Source organism: Podarcis vaucheri, assembly GCF_965113315.1.
Source record: "Podarcis vaucheri genome assembly, chromosome: 3".
Taxonomy (NCBI): domain Eukaryota; kingdom Metazoa; phylum Chordata; class Lepidosauria; order Squamata; family Lacertidae; genus Podarcis; species Podarcis vaucheri.
Genome location: NC_138761.1, coordinates 54,294,519 through 54,309,680, shown reverse-complemented (window position 1 = coordinate 54,309,680; position 15,162 = coordinate 54,294,519). Strand labels below are relative to the sequence as shown.

At 43.6% G+C, this 15,162-nt stretch overlaps 2 protein-coding genes across 5 annotated transcripts in view; one reads left to right on the top strand and one right to left on the bottom strand.

The window, feature by feature from the left end:
• Positions 1–7,570, bottom strand: part of PRKN (parkin RBR E3 ubiquitin protein ligase) — a 634,267-nt gene extending 626,697 nt beyond the window's left edge. Inside the window, exon 1 of one of the 3 annotated variants that reach the window (XM_082215278.1) lies at positions 7,409–7,570. In XM_082215278.1, the coding sequence (XP_082071404.1) occupies positions 7,409–7,415 (7 nt within the window). In that variant the 5' untranslated portion in view covers positions 7,416–7,570. The remainder of the gene's footprint in view (positions 1–7,408) is intronic. The other 2 variants (XM_082215276.1, XM_082215277.1) reach the window with 2 other exon arrangements.
• A 2,843-nt stretch (positions 7,571–10,413) lies between these two features.
• The window catches only part of PACRG (parkin coregulated), a 233,009-nt gene continuing 228,260 nt past the window's right edge, over positions 10,414–15,162 (top strand). Inside the window, exon 1 of one of the 2 annotated variants that reach the window (XM_082215353.1) lies at positions 10,414–10,808. In XM_082215353.1, the coding sequence (XP_082071479.1) occupies positions 10,671–10,808 (138 nt within the window). In that variant the 5' untranslated portion in view covers positions 10,414–10,670. The remainder of the gene's footprint in view (positions 10,809–15,162) is intronic. The other variant, XM_082215352.1, reaches the window with a different exon arrangement.

Below are 15,162 nucleotides of genomic sequence, written 5' to 3'. Positions count from 1 at the left end.
ACCCCACTGACCACTGTGGGACTTACTGTGCTGCTTCAAAAAACAAACAAACAACAACTTAGTGAAACCAGGAACATCGCTTAAAAAAAACTCACTCTGGGGATCAGACGGGGGGGATGACAAAAGGAAAGGCACTGAGCAGAGTTCCAGAACCAAGGCAACACCGCAAATGCATATATGTCAGTCTCATCTTAAAAAGTGGTGGGAAAACCTCCCCAGAAGATTCTAACATTAAATGCTGATTATCTGTATGACACAATGGTAAAAGGATGAATTAATAGCACATAACTGAAGATGGTCAACATAGGTGAAAAGGCCTTAAGAGAGCTTCATAAAGAAGTATACTTGAGCAGGCAAAAAAGAAAGAAGCAGGGGGGGAAAGCCTACTAAAATTCACATTATGTAAATACTAATCAGTTTTGTCCTGCTGTCATTTCTTTTTTCATTGAGGGGAGAAAAAAAGAAAGAAAGAAACAACCTGAAAGGATTAGATCAATGAAAATCAGATTTTTAACATTAAGTTTCAGTAATCTGGTTACGAAGCTTTTAGTGATATTGTAATTATTCTGAAGTCTCGAACAGATGTTTCTACTGAATGTATTCCACAGAGGATACCAGATCAGCAAAGGCAAGAAACGCAAACCTTATGTGTGCCCAAAATTATTTCAGTTTATTAGAAAATTAAGACTGAAAAAGGAACCCAGCCGGGCAGTACAAACATAAAGCTGATGATCAGGAGCAGCATGTAGGATATAAACACACAGCCCCCAAATATCTTAACCAGCTTCTGCAGTCAGAAGGAATCCTGGAGAGAGGCCAGTGTCCATGTATGTCTGAACCATGGTTATGGGCAGCACAGAAAGAACAAGGGGAAACCACACTTTTAGTTATTTATTGCATTTATGCACCATCTTTTCCTCCACAGAAGTCAGGGTGGTGTATGTGGTTCTCCCCTTCCCATTAAATCCTCACAACAACCCTGTGAGGTAGGGTTAGGCTGAAGAAGAAGAAGAAGAGTTTGGATTTGATATCCCGCTTTATCACTACCCTAGGGAGTCTCAAAGCAGCTAACATTCTCCTTTCCCTTCCTCCCCCACAACAAACACTCTGTGAGGGGAGTGGGGCTGAGAGACTTCAAGGAAGTGTGACTGGCCCAAGGTCACCCAGCAGCTGCATGTGGAGGAGCGGAGACGCGAACTCAGTTCCCCAGATTACGAGACTACCGCTCTTAACCACTACACTGTCAGCATCGCCCTTGAGCCAGTGCCACCAACTGGACTCATCCACTCAGCCCTGACTGGGCTAGGCGAGCTGGGTAGCACTTCCAGAGACCACCTTCTGCACAGGAACAGGTCAAAGTGCTGTGGACTCACAGCTTAGAGTTGTGAGCACCAGATTCACTCCCACAAGAAGACAGTCGTCGCACAGCAGAGTATAGCAGAGTATATAAACAACTCGGAGAGCAGCTCTGTAGAATATCTTCTTTATTCTATAACTACAACTATAATACAACTATATACAGAGCTAAATAGGTCTAAGCATAAATGAATGCTGAACCGCACTGAGTGTCTGCAGCTGCTCTTAGCAGCAACCTTATCTGCTTATCACAATCTCTCTCTAACACTCTCTCCGACACACTGACTGACTCTTTGATGTGGTGCTGGAGCAGAATAAGTAGAGAGCAGAACACGCCTCCTCCTCTCTGGAGAATAAACAGACTCCTCAGGAGATTCTTGGATATGGGAGGGGTGAAATCTCCTCATACACCACACTGGCTGAGAGGTACTGACTGCTCCAAGGTCACCCACAGAGCTTCACAGCTGACTGGAGATTCAAATCCTGGATTCCCAGGTCATCTCTCTCTACCCTATAGAGGGAGATGGAGGGGTTGGGAGAAGGCCCATGCAAGCCTGTAGCTTGCTTCCAAACTCGTAACTTTTCCTCTTATGCAAACACAGAAAATAAGGTGTCCACACATGAGACCCTTCACTAGATTTGGTGCGCACAGTCCCAAAGCTGAGGCTGCATGCATGCATTATGTTCCTTACTGGCAGGGCTTTTTTTCAGCCGGAACTCACAGGAATTTCGTATCGGCACCTCTCAGGTGGACACCATTGCCGTTAAAAGAGAACAAGGGAGGCATTCGTGATGAGTTCTGGAATCTTTTTTTTATAGAAAAATAGCACTGCTTGCTGGTTTGGAACACTTAATGCCCTGCAAAAGTCAGTCTTGGTAGTGCGCTGCATCTGTTTTGAATGAACAAGACTGAATTGATTCAACCTCCTCAGCCTCTCTCCCCTTCTGACTGAAAGGCAGCATATGAGATTCTGCAGTTTAGTACCCACTGTACTTGCCATAGCATTTTCAGAATGCAAGCAACGGATCAATTAGGCTGAATCACTTTCTTCCATGCAACGGCACACAAAATGCTTTGCATTTAATCATCAAAGGACTCTCCACACACAAAAATGTGTAAGGCAGAGGTTTATCACATGGGGCATGGCTGTGCTTCAATGTCAGTCTTCTAGGCAAACTAAGTAGTTCTCAAACTGTGGTCTGTGAGATCCATTCTGGTGGTCTATGGAAAGGTCACAGAACAGTCAATAATATATATACTTGGTGCTGCACCTTTTGATGATGACAGAAATTGTGGCCATTTTTACCAGGGCTGGATTACTGAATAGGTTAAAAGGGCCCCAACCCAGGGCACATGATTTTCATCACAAGGCACTGGTGATGTTTATGGCTTTTTGTCCCTTAAAATACACCAGTTAAAGGGGCTCTTCTCAGTGGCATGGTTTACACACCACAATTTTCATGATATGGTATTGTTTTTGACAGTGGTGATGCTTTTTGTTGTTGCTTTCCCATATTTAAGCCAGAAACAAAGCATGTGTGTTATCTAAACTGGTATCAACCACCCTGCTACATTGCATATGTAGTTTAACTTGATTAATTTTATCAGCTGTGCAAGTGGAGTTTTAACATGATACATTATCAGCTAGCCTGTGTTTATGGTTCACAACGGAATCAATTCAGCAAAACTATATGTATTGCTTTTATTAGTCATAGTTTTGTCTACTGTGCGCTCATTTGAGGTTAATTTAGTAGAGTTTCCATATCATGGGATAATGTTTTCCCACTAGCGTTTGTGTCTGAAAAGTTCTGGGCACTTACCATGTAATCCTATTCTTCTGAGTAAACATCTAGGTCTCTTGACACCCAGGGAGACTTGCTCTTGGTTATGTGTGTATAAGATTGCAGGGTTCAGTCTTCAAATAACTGATATTCCTTAGTATCCTTAAGTGTGTATAGTCTACTTTCTGTAGTGCAAAAGCCAAGTAGTATCCATGAAGAGAGGTTTTGGATTATTCTCCTGGGTAGTATAAAAGCTATATTCAGTTGTGAACATGTGCCACTTAATTTTCATAGCAACCAATTAGTATGCATGATTGTTTAGGAAATATATGCATTAGAACCTTGGAAATTTGATTTAAATTGACTATTTAGATCAATCCGCCCCGCACATAACAGCTACTGATAGAGTTAGAGGCCTGATAATATATTCTTTGCAGGTAGTATTTCTCCACTGCTGTCCAGAAAGGAAGTAGTGCTTCTACCCTGGATAACAATAACTGTCAGCAAAACAAGATGCATCAGACTGGCACACAATATTTCAACAAATGTATGCTTTATCAAGGAGTATAGAATTTTCCTCAGTATTCCACATTATTTACTGAAGAACAGAAACACACACACACACACACACACACACACACACACACACACAGCTTTTTACTGAAAGCCAGACTTTCCACAAATTCCCTCTGGAATGCAAGACAGTAGCAAGAACTAAAATGAAGGGAGCTATTACAAATACTTCACTTAGTGTTTTCAGTGACTGAAAAGAAAAAAAGAAAAGGGAAAAAACCCACACAGACTAAACCACCAAACTTAACTTTTAAAAGCTTTTTGGATATTCAGACCAAGGATGCACAATCTCTTGGGGATATAAAAAAACACATCATTCAGAAGTAAACGAGTATCACTACGCAACCATCACAGCTTTTCTGAACACTTCACAGACATTCCAGTCCACTTGTGAACACCTAAATCCATGAATCAACCAACCACAAAATGTATCGCAAAATATACAGATCAATTAAAATGTATCAGAAAGCATTTTTAAAAAATATAGCTGAAAAAAAGATAAATATGCATCTGTTGTTTTTTTTAGGTTATAAATTACCATAAATTACTAATTATATAAAGTCACAAATAACTGAACTGGAACCTGTAAAAATTACTATGTTGAGGTGCATATAGATCCTTGGGATAAATAAAATAAGAGGCTTATGGGAACGATCTCCTTCTTCCTTCCAATACAATATGGTTACACCACTGGTGTCGTCTGGGCCACAATATAACCGCAGACTATATTGTGTTTAATCTGGTTTTTTCCGTTGGTTTAGCCATCCCTAAGGCTGCAACCCCATGCACGCTTTTCTAGGAAAAAACCTCACTCAACACGACTGGGGTTAATTTCCAAGTAATCATGTACTGGATTGTGCTGCAACTCTCTGTTGGGTGGTGGAAATTTTGTTTAAGCCTTGCTTCCTAGTGAATTGGCAACTCAGGCCCAATAGCTATGAATCATAGCAGGAATGATTTGTGACAGATCACATGTTGGCAGAAACTTCTATTGTGAGTCCAGCTATTTTGATTAATATGAGCAGGCCCAAGTGGACAGGGGTGTGACCAAAAGGGTGTGACCAAAAGAATAGGAACATTTCTGATAACGGGCTTCTGAAATGCAATACACATCAGAGTTGGGAAGCTAAGGGGAAGAGAAGAAAAAATGGTCTGAGCCTGATTTTGCAGTTGTAAGCTGGGAAGAAGCAGTTTGAATATATTTCACTAGAGGTAGCTTAATTGTGCTGTGGGCAGTCCCATCCAGGTAGCTAAAACAATGGTTCTTTAGGAACCAATAGCTCGGCTAGCTGTTTCTAAAGCCTAGTTGCTTCCATTGTTTATATTTGTAAATAAAATGTGTCTTAGTGCTATCTCATCCAAAGCAAACTAAACCCTCCAGTCCGGCATTGCTAATGGACTTCTTACCAATGAAGGATGTGGAGAACACTATGTTTATGTGCCAGCTAGTCATCATAGAAAAAACTGTTTAGAAACTGCTGCCTGCTTTTGCTTTTGTTCCTTGTCCCTTGTGTGTTGTGTTTTGTTAAGATTGTAAGCCTACGGACAGGGATTTGTCTTAATTTGATTGTATGTAAGCCACTCTTTTTTGGCTGAAGAGTGGGGTGCAAATGCTTTAAATAAATAATATTAAATAAAAAAGAGTCCCCTTTGCTTAATGGGAAATCTTAATTCATCAAAACAGATGTTTCAGAATAGTTGTTTTGCTTAGGTTTGCCCAATGACCTCCACCAACAGGAATGATCTTATTTAAGACCTGCAACAGAGATTGGGGAGAAGCTGGAAGGGGAGAGGTACCCCCGCCAAACTTCTGTAGCCTCCATTCCAGCACCTTCTCTTTTGAACTCTCTCACTTTAAAAGAGGGAGGGTGTGTCTCTACTGTGCTTCTACTGTCTCCTCTCTCTTGTTCATCTTCTGAGGGCAACACAGTGGGAAGGATTACACCCATAGTGTTGCCTAGAGAGAAAGAATGGACACCTGCTTCTGCCTACTCTCTGCTTTTTCCCTTTCTCTCTGAGCAGTATACCACAAAGGGTTGGCGATCTCACCTGAGTTCTCTCTATGAAACTGTTTATTCATTTATTGGATCTAGGGCCACATTCACCCCAGCCATCCCTCCAGGGATTGCATGGTAGCAATGGGGGTGGCCTGACCATTTCATACACTTGCTTTGCACTCCACAGGTCACATGCCAGACCCCTCTGGAAGACTCTGCCTGCTCCTGGGCATCCCCTTTCTAGAGTGGCACAGCAGTAAAGACTAGGAGTCATCCAGAGGCAGCAAAAGCAGGCAGTGGCTGCTCCTTGAAGAGTAGTTACCTCTGCCTCCTTATTCATCACCTTTCTCTTGATAGTATGGTGGGAAGGACTGAGTTCACAGGGCCGCAAGCCACAGGGGAGTAAGAGGATGAGGTGGATGCTCCATAATGTATGTTGTACCACTAAGGTTACAAGTGAATGGGTAGAGGCTCTGGCTTTCTTCTGCCTATGCCTAGAGGGGATGAGCTGGAGAACGAAGGTAGAGAAGCAGACAGCACTTTCTCTAGCTTGCCTGAGCTCAAGAACCACAGCAGCAGGGCAGCAAGACAGGGCGGCAGTGCCCATTTTCTGCTACAGAGCAACAGGAGGAAGAAATAAGGTAAACTAAAAATAAAAAGGTCCAGGAGGAAGAAATAGCTGTTTACTGGCTGATTACCTCTCCTCGCCAGCAATAGCTGCTAGTTTGGCTGCTGCTGCTTTCAAAAATAAGTGTCACAGTGAAAACTTTTTCTCCCTAAGGGGTGCTTAACCCAGTGTTTTTCAACCACTGTTCCGCGGCACACTAGTGTGCCACGAGATGTTGCCTGGTGTGCCGTGGGAAAAATTGAAAAATTCGAAAGATTTTTTTTTTAAAAAAAAGTCAAATTTTCGCCCACTAGGCGGGCGCTGGACTGTGTCCACCCTATTTTCCATCCATCCTGGGTGGGGATCAGATCGGATGGGATTGGATGAGAGCGGACAGGCGGTCCGCTCTCATCCGATTCCCCATAGAGAGCAGCGGGGCTCTGACATCTCCCTCTCCGCACACAGTGGTGGTGTGCCTCGTGATTTTTTTCATGAAACAAGTGTGCCTTTGCCCAAAAAAGGTTGAAAAACACTGGCTTAACCTAACGTGGTGTTTTGGCTCTCACACTGGGGAGGGCTGAGTGTGCAAAGTAGCATCCAGATGGAGGAGGCAGTGAGCTTTTGGTGTTACACAAGAGTAGGCTGCTCTTTTTAGGAGAAAGATGTCTCTCTCTCCCCCCCCCCCCCCATCACTAACCAAGGCATTTCTGTGATATGAACAGCATTACTGTTTGGATCAGAAGCCTGTCAAGTACCTAAAAGCTTGGTTGACTATAATGAAAGATACGTTCGTTTTTATTTGTTAAGTGGGATAGAATGCAAAAAAAGGGGAACTATATATGTATGTATATGGAGAAAGTAAAATGTTCAGCGGGTATTTTGGCAGTGTACGAGCTACACAGAATTTATATAAACTGGAGCTCACAGGCTGCGGTGTCACGTGGGTGTATTTCTGTGTTCATACATCGGGATTAGGATATTCAGCAAAACTGCACTGTTCCTGAGAAACCACGAACACCCTTCACCCGCCCGCCATTTCCCCGTAGTGCCGGGAGGGGATCAAAGGGGGACGTTGCATCCGGGTCCCACTCACCTATCATAGCCTGCGGAGGAGGAGGAGGGGGCGCTCACATAGCCTGCCCTGTCCACATTCACAGCAATGTCAACCTTCAGGATACAACGCTCCCTGCAGGCCGCCGGAGCTGCAACCCGAATACTGCGCAGGCGAGGCGAGGCGCTTCTTGCGGCAGTGCACTCTGGGAAACGTAGTCTCCTTGCTTGCTCACTTCCCCGGCTTCGCCCTGCTAGTGTCTATAAATGTCTATAAATAGCACATAGCAGGACGTCGCTACAGCAATAATACACAGCACACGCAAATATAGGTATCTGCCTTCCCGCCGCCGCTTTGTTGTGTTCAGTACCAGGAGACAGGAATAAAAGCGACGCCTGAGTCTCGCTGCAGGCGTTCAGGACCTCAACCTAAAGGGCGGGTGGGATAATTTGCCCTCAACCTTTGTGAGGCGAGTGGGCGCGCTGAGCACGGCATTCCTCTACTGCTTCGTTCCACAGGCATATCCTATGACCTTTTTGCCTTTGCTTACCACGCTTTCACTAGCTTTATGAGGTGGAGAGAGAGGATGCGTATTTGGAGCAGGTGCGGAACATTCATATAGCAATTTTTACGCAGGTGTAAGTCCCGCTGGGTTCCACCACTCCCAAGAAATGTGTCAAAGGTGAATCAAGTGTGAACTGAAGTGTTGGAAAAGTAGCAATAACGAAGTGTGAGTTTAAAACACTTCCCAGGATATTTAAGCTGCAATCCTATACCTGGAAGTAAGCCCCGTTGAATTCTGAACAGACGTATGTATTTATTACTATTGTTGATTTATTATCCACCTTCTAAACCACAGTCTCAAGGAGATTTACATATTGGATAATTAAAATCAGTTAAAAACACAAAAACAGCGAAGATATGCCTTGGTTAGTCCTATGGCAAATACAGCACAAACCTGTTACATATCTACTCAGAAGTAAGATTCAATGAATTCTATGATGCTCACTCCCAGGTAGCCTTTGGCCTTTTAAACTGTATGGGACGGTATTGTTTTTGTTTGTTAGAATGGTATGTATTGTTTTTATATTCAAACCGCCCTGTCATCCTTGGATGAAAGGCAGTACAGTAAATAGTTATTTATTTAGAAATGTAAATAAATAACTAAAGAAATGTACATAACCTAAGGCTGCAATCAACCCCATTTCTCTGGGAAGAAGACCTATGAAATTACCGTAAATTACACTTCTGAGTGATATTGCCGCCAAGTTACCAAATAAAATAATGTTTAGTTTTATCAAGTGGGTTCAGAGCACAAGTTACCCAAAATTATGGGAACTTTATAAAAAATTTAACATCATTGTACTAAAATCTAATACGATATGCCAGTCAAACAAAAGCAGTAAAACGGGCATAATGTGTAGGTGTGTGTGTGTGTGTGTGTGTGTGTGTGTGTACACACACATATTCCACAGAATGGAAGATGGCAGGATCCCCAACTACATGCTCTTCAGGCACCAGGCTCATTGGTGAATCAACTCTTACAAAGATGTCTGCAAATGAGACATGAATGCTGGCAACATCACCCCCACCATGCTTGCAGACAATCACAGTGCCGGGCGATAGACAGTCAAGTGGTTTATCCGCAGCAGTGATCAGAGGAGGAATGATATCTGGGAGGAGCGAAGAGCAGAAATGCTGTGATGCATCTGTATCAGCACAGCCGGAAGCCTTCAACTTTTCAGTTACAACAAAACATGTCTCTCCCATATCAGTCTCTACAGCCACAGCACACACTGTAATTCTCCAACAGTCTTCTGTTGACTTCACCCCTAAAAGGGCACTTATCTCCCGAGACAGACAGAAGTCAGCAATAGATAATACAGTATATATTCTGTCCCACCTATGTTCCCACCTATGCAGTTGCTTTTGCGGGAGAGTAGAGTGATCAATTAAGATCCTTGGAAAGGAGTCCTGTTTATTTCAGTGGAGCACGCACAAGATTTCTGCACTGTCTGTATTGTCAGCAATTCTATATGAAACAATGCTTTGGAAATAAAGGAAAAGAAAAATAATTCACAAGAGGTAATAGTGGAGGCGGGGTGGGGATGATGGAGAGGCACCCTCCTAATGGTGCAGCAATAAAACTGCTAGCACATTGCAATTCAGTGGTACCTCAGGTTACATACGCTTCAGGTTAGCTAAAGTGGTGCTTCAGGTTAAGAACAGTTTCAGGTTAAGAACGGACCTCCGGAACGAATTAAGTACTTAAATCGAGGTACCACTGTAAACTTCTAGCACATTTGCAAAGCTAAAGGGGGTCCACTCTTGTTTCAAAGTGGATCGGGGATCGCAAGTTGAGATTCTTGTATTGTAGGGGGTTGGACTAGATGACCGTCGGTTCCCTCCCAACCATAGCTGTCAACTTTTCCCTTTTCTTGCGAGGAGTCCTATTCGGAATAAGGGAATTTCCCTTAATAAAAGGGAAACGTTGACAGCTATGCTCCCAACTCTACAGCTCTGTGTGGTTCTATTTCCATGAAAGGTGGTATCTCTGCCTGTATTTTTTCCTTTCTACGGTGCTTCCCAGAGCACAATCCTATTAACCTTCCCTCTCCGGGACCAAGAGCAGACACGATCTCTCATTATAATAGGACAACCTAATTTTCACTATCTTCTTCAACTGGCATAATCGTTGGGGCGTTCAACAGCAGGTGAGGAGGGCGCAGCGACCTCAATATGAATTATCGAGCATGCTCTGTTCTCGCCGGATACTATGTCCTCTTTAACCTGCCCCAGTCCCGCAGGAGCGGTGCCGAGCCCCGCTTCGGCTCCCGGCAGATCTTTGCACGCCTTTCAGGTCCTTCCGGGTTCGAGTCACTCGTAGGTTCTCAGCCAGAGGCAAGAAAAACCTCGCCTCAACTGAGGGCAAGACAAGAAGGCGAAGGACTTCAGCTGCTGTTACCGCGCGTGCGCCTCGAGCCCAGCTTCGCGGTCGTGCCGAGGCTCCCGACACGGGTAGCGTTCTCGAGCTGCACATGCTCGTTGTTGACGCGTCGCCTAGCAACGGAGTCCCTAGAAGCGAGTTGGTGTTAGAAACAGGCCAATCTTTCCCCCCTCCCCCTTCCTTCATCCCGAATCTGCACGGAAGCCTGTGCGGGGGCTGAGGAAGAGCTGATGCAGGGGGACGGAATTTAGGAAGGGGAGGAGTGCTTTAAAAAAAAAAAAGGTCGTTATCGGGTTTTTTGTTTTTGTGAATTTCCGTCCTCAAGTTCTTTAATTTCCCAAGCAGCCGCCTGAGGTGATGGTGGCGGAGAAGGAGGGCCCCGGTCCCCAGAAAGACAGACCCCCACAACTGCAGGAGCCGCTGAGGCATGCCAGAAGAAGCAAGAAGCAGGTCAGCGATGGATTCACCGTCAAAGCCATGATGAAAAACACCGTGGTATGTGTGACCAGCCAGTTGCAGCTGGCTTTCGGGTCGTTTGGTTCCCCCCTCTCCCCCCCCCTCTGGAGCCACACCGGGAAGGAAGGGGCTGCAAACTCGTTCGCGAGAGGTGGGGAAGGGCCAGGCTGGGCAAAGTGCGCCTGGGCATCATTTGCACACACCTTCCTCCAAAGGAATGTCACCCACTACGGTGGGCAATGCAATTTAAGCCACACTTGAATCAGTCTACACTGTATATGTGTGTGTGTGTGCGTGTGTGCGCAGGATTTACATACAAGCTAAACAAGCTATAGCTTAGGGCCCCACTCTCTTGGGGTCCCCAAAAAATTTAAAGGAAAAAAACACTGGATGTACATTTCCAAAATATAAGATTAAAAAAAAAAACAAATAAAACAAATCATACATACATACAGCAACAGTGGCAAATGGCTTTAGATACATATTAGGTCCATAAATTGCCATATAGCGTATATTCAACACAAAAAAGCGGCAATTTGTTGTTGACAAAGGACAGCTGGGCTTATAAAGGGCCGCATTAGCTTAGGGCCTCATCAAACCTAAATCCGGCCCTGTATATATACACAATCTCCTGTCATCATAATATATCCCACCACACCATACTGTTTCAACTGTTGCTATAAAGTCAGGTGACGGCAAATATTTGGGAAATCACCTCACCTGCAACAGCTATAATAATTTAGATCTATGGCCAAAGCCGCTTTTCTTTCTCTGGTTTTAATTAGAATCATTTCTATTTTCAAATCTCACTGCTTATAGGCTGGAGCTGTGGGCCTTGTTTAACTTCTATTATTATTATTTATTAAATTTGTATGCCACCTTATAGACCTGTAGATATCAGGACAAAACTTGTAAATCAGTACTTCCCCTGTGTGTTACCACAAACATTGTTTTTAAATCTTCCCTTGAGCCCACGGAATTCTGTTTTTCACAGGGATTGCTATTCAGGTTGTTTTTAGGATTATCAATTTTTTAGGCTTAAACTACACTTTCACAAAGTTTGGCAAACTACTGCTTGCATTTAGGAAGAGTCATTGATGTAGACGTGATCATTCAAACATTCTAATATTTTGCACAAAGTGTAGAGAATTAATGTGCAAGCGTAGGCAAGTTTACTCAGAAAGTCAGTGGGTCAATGGGGCTTACACTGTAGTGTGTTTACAGGCCTTAGGCTGCAGGCTTGTAACATTTACCTAGGCGTAAATTCCATTGCAGAATATTTACTTCTGAGTAGACCTGCATTGGGGACGCGGGTGGCGCTGTGGGTAAAAGCCTCAGCGCCTAGGGCTTGCCGATCGAAACTTTGGTGGTTCGAATCCCCGCGGCGGGGTGCGCTCCCGCTGCTCGGTCCCAGCGCCTGCCAACCTAGCAGTTCGAAAGCACCCCCGGGTGCAAGTAGATAAATAGGTACCGCTTACCAGCGGGAAGGTAAACGGCGTTCCGTGTGCTGCGCTGGCTCGCCAGATGCAGCTTTGTCACGCTGGCCACGTGACCCGGAAGTGTCTCCGGACAGCGCTGGCCCCCGGCCTCTTGAGTGAGATGGGCGCACAAACCCCAGAGTCTGTCAAGACTGGCCCGTACGGGCAGGGGTACCTTTACCTTTACCTTTTAGACCTGCATAGGATTGGCTAAATTATTGTTTGAGCCTACTCTTTTCTCAAAAGTAAGTCCTACTATTTCAGTGAGACTCACTCTCTAGCCCATGTGCAGTACATCACCATCTCTTCTGTTAACCTGGGCTCCTTTGGGAAGAAGGGGGGGGGATAGAAAAATTTAAAAATAAAAATAATATTTTCTGTAGCACTTACAGGATGTTTCTATATGAAACAAGCCCTACTAAATTTAGTGGGACTTTCCCCCAGATAAATCTGTGCAGGTTTGCAGTGTAGTATGCAATTCAGAAACAGCCTGTCCTGTCATCTTTGTTCATCTCTCATCTCCAGCAAACCCCACCCATCACACCTTACCCTGTATGAGTCACTTCTTTGAATAGGATCCTGCCCCTGTATTGCAAAGACATTTGAGAATTCATGTATGTGTATTTCATATAAAAATCAAGGGCCTCTGGTTGAGACACTCTATGTGAGGTGTGAAACTAATTTTTTTGCCTACTCTATTTGGAAGAGAAACATTGTAGCTGCTGAAGGCATGGCATCATAAGCAAAAGCATAGGACAATGCTCTTGATGGCAGGACATTATTGAGTAAAGGCTGCTGTGTGCAGAGTTATGTGTAGGTTGCACCCCTTCAGCCACTTCCTCCGAAGTAGTATCACTGAAGTCAATGAGACTATTTTGAAGTATGTGATTTGCAGCTATAAGTATCAGTTTGCCATCTATCAATTTTATAGCAGTCTCTTTGACTTTAATAGGACTCCTGTTACAAATGGGTTGATGATTTGATGCCTTAGCCAAAGAGAAGCTTCAGAGCAGAGCTGGAAATATTTCAAAAACCAAGTCCTTGGAGGGAAGTTTGCAGAATTGAAAGGGGCCTTGAAGGAATCTTATAATAGTTTCCAAAACTGAGATTCCCCAAGCCCGCACTGCCTGTTTTTAACAGCTCTGGGACAGCAAGTTATTATGGGCGATAGCGTCTCTTACCCCATTGTTGTAATAGTACATTCGCCCACCTTGCTCCTCTGCCAGCAGTGTGACTTCATAATGTTTTAATGGGTACTCTGAGTGTAATGAATTATATAATTATTATAATAACGTGAGATTGACTGTAATGCCAGAAAACTAAAGATATTGTTCAGTAACCAATAGTGTTCTTTGCATTAGAAAAAAAACAACCTGCTGTATATTCCTTGAGAAAAATACTGTAGAGGCTAAATGTTGTGAGACAATTAATAGTTTCTTCTAGTAATAGTAGAATCCTTGGACAAATTTAACATTGATGCAAGCAGTTTGCTGTAAGTTTTTATGTTTGAGAGGATGGTTACATTGTTTTTGCTTAATAATTTACCATTCACTAATAACTGCATTTTTAATAGATAAAATACATGCCAAACAAAGTATTTTCTCAAAAGGGTCCATTTAGGTGCTCAGTATGCTGAAGGGATGCTGCTTAAATTGCCTACTTAAACCCTGCATCTGCTAACTATTTTGGTCTAAGCAATGAACACAGTACAGTACATAGTTTCTGGCCTTTTAAATAGATACATTGATGCCAAGTAGTTGTAAGAAATCAGAAGACAACAAAGAATCAAATATCTCTCCTATAGTGATGTAGGTTTCAGAATTCCAGTTTCAAAAATGGACATAGCTTTAATATTGTAATCTTATTGCAGTGTGTGGGCATGCACATTCATAAACACAAAGCAGAAGTGTACTGATTTTACTAAATTCCGTCAATTGCCACCAGCAAGGAGATAGCAGGTGAACAACTTGCTAAGAGCCTTAAAGATACCACTTGCAGGTGCCTTGCATTATAGAAAAGAGCGCTTGTGTGCTTGGTAAGAGCTTTAGGTTACCTCAGATACAGGTAACACATTAAATTACAGGAAAACCTGCTAGACCAGTTATGAAAAAATAGAGCAGGCCAAGTGGTATACCCTTTGTGAGATACTGCTCCTTCATAGAAAAGAAGTCCTTCAGTCAAATCTTTCATCACATAACATAGAGGGTGTATGTTTTTCCTCAGTCAAGAAGCCCAGTTCATTGCAGACACCTGTCTTTTAATTATGTAACAGTTTCAACTGACTTTACATAAAGCAAACAAGTTTGGTGCTTAAAGCTTCCACAATACATTATTTCTCCCTTCTCAGTTTCTGACTCTCAATGGGTGTCCTTTTCCTGGAATTTGCAGTCCTTGCCGCTAGTTGTTTTGCCAGTTTCAGCATTGGGATGAAATATGGTCCTTCTGCAACAGATAGTGCCCCAGTGGTCCACATCCTTCCACTGTGGACTGACCTCGCTATTAGCCACTCTCTGCCTCCCTTTCCCTTGGCTACCTCTGCTCTTTATACAACAGTGGAGGGAGGGTATCGGGGTAGCCAGCTGCCACCACGCTGAGCCAGTTCTGACCAGACCACATCTACAACTATTTGGCTGTGGCATGGAGGCATTGTGAGCTGAAGTCAAAGTTGACCTTCCACACCCTCTAAAGAGACCATATCACAGGTCTGAGCACCTGGGGAGATTAGAGGCTGTATCCACTTGTGCGTCTACCACTCCTAGCTTGGCAAAGAATTAGGATTAACAGTAAAAAATTCAGGAATGTCAAGTTGTAGCTTAACAATATATTTTTAGCCCTCATGCTGGAGTGATAAGTTTTAAAATGTGATAGCAAACATTTCTGAAGGGTGAAGCGTGTGTGTGTAAGTAGTTGGTTTT